Below are 10,096 nucleotides of genomic sequence, written 5' to 3' on the forward strand. Positions count from 1 at the left end.
ACCTTGAAAGCTTTGATGTAAATAGTAGTTTGTTGATGGAAGGCACTTAGTGACCTATGAGAGATAAGAATGTCGCCTTTAGTGTGGACGAAGAGGGTGAGCCTTTAGCTCGCGGGAGGAATTTGATGCATAGAGAAAGAATTGGTGAAAGGTTCCCAAGATTGAAACCTGGTTGCTATGGCATGCTTAATGCCCTTGGTGATGGAAGAAGAGGAGGAAGTCATCCAAGATGTAAAGATTTTACATGTTAAGACTTTAGAGCTTACCTCCATTGTGTAGTGAGGGAGATAAACTCACTATGAAAGGGGGGAATAATATATATTTTAAGGAAAGATTATCTTTTCTATGATCAAGGGTTTGAAAGTTGTGGAGATATCATCCTCTTCGGAATCACTACCAAGATGAGGCACTGAGCAAATTTGCTTCGATTGATTATTATTTTTATCTTTTAGCTTTTTCTTGTCCAGTGTAAGAGCCTGAATTTGTGGAAGTCCATTGACTTTTGACTTTTGAGCTATAAAGTATTTGACATTATCGTAGATTTTGATTTCGTGCACCAAGAATGGTTGTTTATCACCATCAATGCGATATTCTTCATTGTCTCGAATGTATTTCATATATTGATGAAGTGTTGAAGGCACTATACCATACTCATGGTCTTCCGATAAGTGCCTTGTATGATTTGTTAGAATCAATGATGTGGAATGTCGCCTTTGTATTAAGTTCTCCAAAGTTTAGAGGCAAGACCAAAGATCCTAGGGTTCTTTGCCCTTGTTCATTGAATCCTTGCAAAAACATCATGCTTTTGTTCAAATACTGGACATCCAGGGCCAATCCGTTGAGCGTTTTGAGGCTCATTAGATTAACAGAGGAACCTGGATCAATCAAAATTCTATTTATTTTAATATTGTTACTCTTCGCAGTAACATATAATGGCCGATTATGATCTGCAGTTCCCAGGAGCAGATCACTATCACAGAAAGTGATTGTAGCAGTATTCTGCATATGCAAAGCTTCTTTCAAGTTTTGCTCAGCAAAAAATGCCTCATACTGTTCAGGATTTTGCAAAGCCTTAATGAGTGTTTCTTGAAGGTTCTTAGACATCAGAAGGGCGTCGTAGACACTCAGCAATGCAGGTAATTTATGGAGATGGGATAATATATTGTAATCCATATTTGCACTCGCCACCTTGGGTTTAGAAAGCTCTTGTGAAATAACAGCCTCATTGAGTTGAATATTTTTCTCCTTATCCTTTATTTTCTTTTGAGGTGGAAGAACCTGCTTTCCACTTCTCAGTTGGATTTGTGTCACCTTTGAAGGTGAACTAGCTTCAGCTTGAGAATTCTTTAAAATTTTCATATCATCAACTTCCTCGGAGTCTGAGCCGTTTCCGAGTTTCAGACATTTTTCTTTAGGCATGTTCTTTCCCTTATGATCATCTTCTTCATCGGGAAAATATAATTATTCATCTGAGTCAATGAAAGGTACTGGTGTACGTTGTACTTCCTTTGAAGGCATTTTCACTTTCACATCAGTTTTATATATATCAAGAGGTGCATTGCGTTTTCTTGCAGCCCTTCCACCTCATTCATTTATGACTCAACAAGTTTCAGTTGGATTACTTTCTTCCTTTTTTGACTCCGTGTCAAGGAATAAACTAGACATGTATTCCTCTAACTTGATAGGACGTCTTGGAGGTTATTGATATTTATCGATGGAGTTGATGTATTTTTTAGTCTCGGTCTTATGCTTTATTAATCACTTCTTCTTTCTTTTCTGAGATTTTGATCTAGATTTACTCTTCCCTTTTTTATCTTTGAAATATTTCAAAGGTTTCTTCTTGCTTGAATTGGACCCTCGGTTCTTTGAAGAAATGTGTCTTGGATCAACTTCTATTTCTAATGCACTCTTACGACAATTGCTTTCAATGGCCAATGGGACATTCATCATCTGTTTAGTTTTCTTTGAAATAAATGTCTCCCAACCACCTTCATCTTCTTGGGGTGCTTTCCCTTTCTCATTCTCTGTGCTTTGACACGGTATAGAGGAGATAACATTAGTTTTCTCCCTCTTAAGATTGACAAAAACACTGTTAGAAATTGTAAGTTCACCGTTATGATAATTTGTTTCGACCCAATCTTTGAATATGAAACAATCTTCGATTGGGTGACTTATGATCCTATGATACGGGCAGTAATTCAGATCATCAGTCATGCCAGCCTGTTTTGGTCGGCGGGATTATGGCAATTGAAGGCCGATTTTTAGGGCTTGTCTAAAAATCTTTCCCGTACACACCTTTTTGAAAGAATACGGCTCGTTAATTTTCTCCTGCAAGGTAGGAGGCTTTTGCCTTTCTTTTTTTTGTTTCAACATCATTAACGGATTCATTGGATCCTCTTTTTCTTTTTTCTCCAAGGAATACGGGAATGTGATATTCACCTCACTTCTTTTTGGATCATACATCTTGATTTGTTTTCCTTTCCCTGGCGGATTATTATTATAGTTGAAGCCGACATTTTTAGGCCTGGGTAACCTTTCAAATTTGGTTACATGATCAAGTAATTCCTGAAACGTATTAATTGTAGCCATCACTAGATATAGAGCCATATAATCATTTATGCTTCCCAGTAATAGCTCGACAGCATGCTTCTCAGTGAGTTGTTTCTCACATTTCATGCAGAGATTTCTCCACCTGGTTATGTACTTAGTGACTGATTCCTCTCTTTTTTCTTTTTTCAAGAGCGAGGTCAGCAATAGTCACCTTCTTTGTTGCACTGGCAAATCTTTTAATGAACACCGTCTCTAATTCGGCGAATGTTCTTACTGAGTCATTGGGTAACTCAGCATACAATTCAAAAGCTGTACCTGTTAGACTACTGACAAATTGCCGTAGTAACAGAGCATCATTGCCTCCTGTATTTCCATAGGTAGCCTTGAATTGTGCCAAATGTTGATGAGGATTTGCAGTACCATCAAATAAATTGAACTTTTGCACTATGTATCCCTTTGGATACTTCTCTTGGTCATATTCCACAGGATACGAACGACCTTTTCCCACCAAAGCTTCAGCAGCTTCAGACGCAATAACTGCTTTAACCTTTTGGCTAATGAGATTTTCAATTTGAGCTCTGTTGACCATTTCACCTTCTTTAGGGGTTATTAGTGTTGGCTCATGTAACTCCTCAAATCTTCTATCAGAAGTGAGCACTACATTAGGAGTAATTTGAACATTTCCTTGAGTATTTGCTACAGGTGGTTGGCTAGTTGTAGCTATCATGCCCAGTTGTCCAAACAAATGTTTCATCATATTACTCATCTCATCAAGACGAGTATTTAAATGATGGATTTCTAGATCTTTCTTTTGTTGCATAGATTGTATTTCCAATTGTAACTTCTTTATAACTTTTTCTGCTTCTACCTCCTCAAAATTAAAAGAAGACCTCGTGTCGTCGATCTTAGATCCGGCCGAGATGATTTCAAATTCAAGACCTCGTGTCGTCGACTTTAAGTCCGGTCATGATGGTTTCAAATTCAAGGTCTCATACCGTTGATTTTAAGTCCGATCAAGATGGTTTTAAAATACAAGATCTCGTACCGTTGATTTTAAATCCGGTCCGGAAGAATTTAAATTCAAGACCTCGTATAGTCGACTTTAAGTCTGATCGAGATGGTTTCAAATTCAAGGCCTCGTGCCGTCGACCTTAGGTCCGGCCGGGAAGACAATATTGGCAAATGCCATCCCGATTTCTTCCTTGGTGGGGAGTAGACGTCGGGAGGCTGCAGAAATTTTCTCGAAAATTCTAGACTTAAGTGGATTTAAAAAAAAACGAAGGATCTCTAAAGAAAAATTTTGAAATTAGAGAGTGAGCATTTAAATTACCAATTAAATTAAGAAGCTACTATGTGCTTTTGTGGATGCCAATTCACCCTGTTATGACTACAAATGATCATACCTAAAGGGATGGCATTGATTACATGCTGTATCAAATTAGAGCTTCTTCCCCAAGAAACTATATACTGAGCATATGGTATTACCTAGAATTGTTGGAAACACGAACTTCAAGTACAATTATGTTTGGGCAAAGGTTGTATCCAGAAGTAATACAAGACCAACTAGCTCTTAAAAAATAATAATAATAATAATAACATTTTCCTTGCTAAAGACTTCAAATATGGAGAAGTTTGCTTGCTTGATGCTACTGTAGTTGAAAGTAGTGACATTGAGACCAATTTCTTCAAGTGTTGCAAACTAGTGAAAGGAATTGTTATGCTTCTAATACAAAAATGAATGCGAGATCTTCAAGAAGTCATGCAATTCTTATGGTTCATATACGGAGATCTTCTGAGGGGGAAATATAAAAATGAATTCCTATTAGTGAACATAAATAATAGTGAAGAATTTCCACACGTCTTTTTTTCTTAAAAAAAAAAAAGCAAACTACTAATCATTGACCTTGCAGGCTCAGAACGAATAGATGAATCTAGTGTTGATGATCATGTGCTTGAAGAGGCCAAATTCATAAATATTTTTCTAAATTTTCTTGCGAAATGCATAAATGCTTTAGATGAAAATAGTACCAATATCTCAACAAGAGAACCCAAGCTCACTAAACCGCTTTCTAATTCATTTGGAGGAACTGCACAGATATCCCTTATCATTACGGTTAGTCCATTAGCCCGACAAACTCTCAAACCCTCAAAATCTCAAAATAAACTCAATCTACAAACAACTCAAACTCAATCTACAAACAAACTCAAACTCAAATCAAACACAACTCAAACAAAACTCTACAAATTCCTATACAAAACTCCCTACAACAATAACTGAAACTCTCCAACATAACAGCATAATCTCCGAGCTCTTCAAAGTTCTCATGTCCGAGCTCCTGCAAACAAACAAATAAGGATCAGTGCATTACAAATAAATTGAATGAATGCTAATAAATCTAAGCTACAGCAGGTAGAACAGAGTACTGAAAAGCAAGAAAAGCTAAGTACGAAAAAGCTAGTAGTGTAACAGTACTGAAAAGACGAGTAAAGAAATGAACTACTGTAGTAGAAAAAAGACTACGAGCACAAATCAAAATAACTAAAACACTAACATTAGTGTCAAAATTCCAAAGTATCAAAATTATAAACTCAACCAACTCAAACAAGTTAAGAACAAATATCCAAACAATCAAATTTCAACTTTCTAGGGCAGCCTAATTTATAAGAATTAGGTTGTAAGACCCACTACCCCGGCAACTTTCATAGGAAAGTCATAAGCCCGACCTTAGGGGGGAGTTTTAAGTGGAAATTGACCTAACTCCTAACCTCCGATTAAAACTCCCGGCCACTTCTAATAGAAGTCGTAAGTCCGACTCCTGAGGAAAATGTTTAGGTGATGATACAACCCTAGACTCCTCACTTGTGCATCCTAGTATATAGGAATAGGTTGTAAGACCCGCTATCGGGCAACTTCTACCTAAAGTCGTAAGCCCCCACATTTTAGAAAAATTGTCAAAATAAATAGCAATGATCATAAACCTCAAACAAGCAAATTTAAACCTAAGGGTATCTTAGTCTAAAGGATTAAGTTGTAAGACCCACAACTCGGGTCGCTTAGCTTATAGAGCTAGGTCGTAAGACCCACCATTGGGCAGCTTCTAACGAAGCCATAAGCCCCTACCTAAATCAAATCACACGGGCAACTTCTAAGGAAGCCATAAGCCCCAACCCATATTAAATCAAATTAAAATTCAAACCTTTGGGCATCTTAATTTAAAGAATTAAGTTATAAGACCCGCTTTTCAGGCTCTTTCTCCCTAAGAGAAGTCATAAGTCCTACCCAAATAATTTAAAATCTCCGGGCCACTTAGCTTACAGGCTAAGTCGTAAGACACATCATTAGGCAACTTCTAAGGAAGCAATAAGACCTACCCAATCAAAATTCTTCGGGCTACCTCTAAAAGAGACCGTAAGTCCCACTGATATTACTATCAGGGCAACTCCTAATTGGAGCCGTAAGTCCAAACTAAATAAATTAACGGGCAACTTCTAAGGAAGCCATAAGTCCCAACCCAAAATTAAATTAAATTAAAATCCACACACATCTCCACTTCAGTCTACTCGGGATCCCTAAGAGGAGGCAACCCATGGTTGCTAATCAGATTCCCTGGACACTACGGTCAATGATTGTTAGTGTTGGTAGACTGAAATCTATGGTATACCCGGGACGATGGAACCATGGGATCTTGATCGGGTTTACCTCCACCTTCCCACTATTGAGACTAAAAATATATAAAAATTATTTCATCCTTAATCGAAAGTTCTCTCTTACATAGTAAGAGGGGTAATTAAATATGAGTGCTTGCGCTCATAGGAAGTAAGGACCTCATATTTTTAAACCCTGACATTACCATCAGGGGAAAGCTGGTTAACTACAATCTAACTTAAGGGAAATAGAATCCTACGGATGCAAAGCGGGATTCGTGCATTCGTGCCATTTTTCTTGAGCCAACACTCTAGTCTTTGCCCTCTTCTTCCATCTGATAAGCATCTCTTACACGATTCTTTGCATCTCTCTCTCTCTCTCTCTCAATCTTAGCCTCTCTCTTGAAAGCATATATACATATATCTCTCTCTTTTAAAAGTCTCACTCTATCTTACCGGCATTTCTAACCCCCCCCCCCCCCCCCCCCCCCCTCCATTTTTTAATCTTCTTTTCTTGCATAAGTCTTTTTCTTAGTAGAAGCTTCTTTCTGTTGGAAGCTACTCTTCCTTACAAGCCTCTCTTTTTGTTAGATACCTCTCTCTTGTAGAAGTCTCTTATAAGCCTATCTCTACATTAAGAGCCTCTCTTTTCCTCTTAGAAGTTTTTATCACTCTATAGCTTCCCAATCTCTATCTCTCTTAGATGTTACTCCCTCTCTAATAGTAACCTTTCTCCTTCTCTCCCACTTTTATATTATTTCTCTCTTTGAAGTCTCTTTCTCTCTCTTATGAGTCTCTTTCTCCCTCTCACTTTAAAGCTTCTCTCCTAGAAGTCTCTCTCTTACTCATAAAGGCCTCCTATCTCTCATTAAAGCCTCTCTCTCACTGACAATCTCTCTCTCTCTCTCTCTCTCTCTCTCTCTCTCTCTCTCTCTCTCTCTAATATAGCCTCCCTATTCCACCCTTATGAGCATCTCTATCTCTTAGAGGCATTTATATGTCTCTGTTAGAAGTCTCTTAAAAATTTTGTAAGTGGTACAACTTGACAAAATGCCTCCCTATTCCACCCTTATGAGCCTCCCTATTCCATAAGAGGGCTCAATCCAAACCTCCTTGTCTAAAGGTAAAGTAACAGCCATCTCAATTAGAGCCTTATCTATAGAAGGTCTAGAAAGTCAAGCAGTGGTAGTATCTACTTCAAGTTGCCGAAGATGGAACTTAGAGAATATCAGGTAGACTGATTAAAGTAGTGTAGCTAAAGCCAAGGATAATAAATTCACATCGGAGTGTTAGGAGGTTCCATTGATGAGTCAAAGTGGGGAGACCACTATAATGTACGCATTAGAAAATGCCTCACATAGTAGATTTGTTGTGTAAAAAAAAAAATAGAGTAATCTATTTCAATTGATAATGTAATAATAATATGATTAGAATTAAGAAGACCAACCGAATATTTTCTAGCCAAATATAGGTCTGACATAAATATACGTAAACTCTCAAGGCTAGAATACTCCATGAATAATACTATAGAGAGTACCTAGCTCAAAAATCTCATATTAAGTGAAAATAAGAACTGATTTACTCTTGAACATGCAGGTTTATTTATGCTGAGGAGAGTCTGGTTCTTGTGGCTTTAGTCTTACAGACAGGATACAAAACAAGTATATATGTGAAAAAGTTGGAGTAGCTCCAGTGAAAGATAAAAGTATAGAGAGTTGTCTTGGATGATTTGGTCACATAAAACGGCAGCCTTCCGATGACCCTGTTAGGAGAGTAGATGTATTAGATTTGACTTATATTAAGAAAGCTAGAGGTAGACATAAAAAGATTTGGTCAAAATAATAGAAATGATTTTTCTTTGTTAGATTTAAATGAGAATTTGATTCTTAATAGGATACAAAAGAGAAAAATGATTCATGTAGCTGACCCTAAACCCTGTATGGGAAACACCTGACACTAGAACCGATGGTGGTGATGGAATAATCTCTTTTGAAAAACACAACCTGAGAAACATGTGGATGTGATGATGGCATGGAAACCTAGGAATGCTCATCGATCTTGGGAAGATAGGAAGCACGCAACAGATAAATGTTGCTGAACAAAATTAAAAATCTGAGAGCAAAATTAAGACTGCAAGGGTGTAATCTAGGGTGTCGAGGCTAGAGACGGTTTGGGCACGGCCTTTGATCCCTGGCCTCATCAACTCAGCCTGTTTTAGTATTATTAAAATCATCAATATTTCTCTTACGTAGACAAAATATTTTGGAATGGGAAAAATACCTTCTCCTTCTGCGAGGGAAAAAAGAAAAGATCACACTTCGCTGACAAACCCAGTGTTTGTTGGTTCAAACATATTTGCTTTAAAGGTTCTTATCTCAATTACTCTGATTTTGCAATCTATTTTTTACTTTGATAGCTCACATTGGTCTGCTTAAGACATGATAACCTTACAGCAAGAGGTTTCATCGTAAATAACATCTGTTTTCACAACTATTTAATTAAAAATTGTTATTTGTCTTTCTTGTAGGCCTTCTCTAACTCCCTGGACTTTATTATTGATACTTCATCTGGCCCGCACCCATTTGAGCCTTACATGTCTCTTCTGAAGACAGAAGGCACCCTGGTTTTGGTTGGCTTTCCAGGCGAAATCCGGCTGTCTCCTGCATCCCTTATTCTCGGTATGCCCCATTCTTTTATTAAATTTATATTTTACAGTCTTAAAATAAATTTAAATATTACAAAATTCATCTTCATCAAATTCTGATCAAAATACCCTCACATAATCTCTTTTAGTTTTTAGAATATTGAAATTTTTTGCATGCAAAGTTGCATGACATTCTCTGTTGCATATGCTAATAGGCTCAAAGACTATTTCTGGGAGCTTAGTGGGTGGTACAAAAGACATCAAGGAGATGTTAGAGTTCAGTGCTGCCAATAAGATATACCCAAAGATCGAATTGATTCCTATTACATATGTCAACGAAGCACTTGATAGGCTTGTTAAGAGGGATGTCAAGTACCGCTTTGTGATAGATATTGAGAATTCTCTCAAATAAATAGCACATTAGGCTTTGTTTGGGACGGCTTTCTTATTGTTTCTTAAAGCAGTTTTCTAATATAAAAATTAAAACTTTTATTCTAAAAAACTATTTCAAGAAGCAGTATAAAAACCGTCCCAAACAAACCTTTAGTCTTTCAGCCATCTCAAATAGAAATTCTATATTTGTACTATTCAAACTATTTCGTAAATCTGCTGGCTCACAATAAGACGTAAATAATTCCTGAATTTCATGAGTGTTGACTCATCTTTGGTAGTGTTGGATTGAAAATCTTTGTGATTAGTGTAATTTACTGCACAAACAAGTATCTGTTTCATTAGCTCCTTTCACTTTGACAGTGCAATTTGAAATTATGGGATTTTTTTTATTTTTATGTGAAGAACGATAGAATCCAAATTTCTTTTCTTTAAAGTGAAAAGAAGGCTTGGAACATGACTTATCTTTTCTTAAGGATTTTAAATAGATTTTTTATTATGTATATAGAGATTGTAATAAAGTGGCAGACGTTTGCGCCTCTTATGTTGTATTAGGAGATTTTCTTTAGGATTTGGTAGATGATATAAACCTTCCTTCATCATTAGTATCAATGGTAAGGAATAAATATGATAGAATAGCTATTACTTTGTATATTGTTTTTCTTTTCTTTATTAATGCAAATTGCATTTCTTAAAAAAAAACTCATAAATAATAATAATAATAATCCCTAATTATAAGAAAGGGATAAACAAAGTATTGTCTATTAATTATTTAATTATTAGCTTTTAGTTTAAATGTCAATATAGGTCCTTCAATATGAAGCCAATGCTATTGGAAATCATGAAAGGATCCATGATGAAGGATAA

The 10,096-nt window shown here is 36.6% G+C and overlaps 1 protein-coding gene across 2 annotated transcripts in view; it reads left to right on the plus strand.

The window, feature by feature from the left end:
* Window positions 1–9,555, plus strand: part of LOC110100949 (probable cinnamyl alcohol dehydrogenase 1) — a 39,947-nt gene extending 30,392 nt beyond the window's left edge. For both annotated transcript variants that reach the window (XM_020828675.2, XM_020828676.2), the window contains exons 7-8: window positions 8,723–8,873; window positions 9,055–9,555. In XM_020828675.2, the coding sequence (XP_020684334.1) occupies window positions 8,723–8,873; window positions 9,055–9,251 (348 nt within the window). In that variant the 3' untranslated portion in view covers window positions 9,252–9,555. The remainder of the gene's footprint in view (window positions 1–8,722; window positions 8,874–9,054) is intronic.
* Window positions 9,556–10,096: the final 541 nt, after the last annotated feature.

Source organism: Dendrobium catenatum, unplaced genomic scaffold, assembly GCF_001605985.2.
Source record: "Dendrobium catenatum unplaced genomic scaffold, ASM160598v2 fragScaff_scaffold_672, whole genome shotgun sequence".
Lineage (NCBI taxonomy): Eukaryota > Viridiplantae > Streptophyta > Magnoliopsida > Asparagales > Orchidaceae > Dendrobium > Dendrobium catenatum.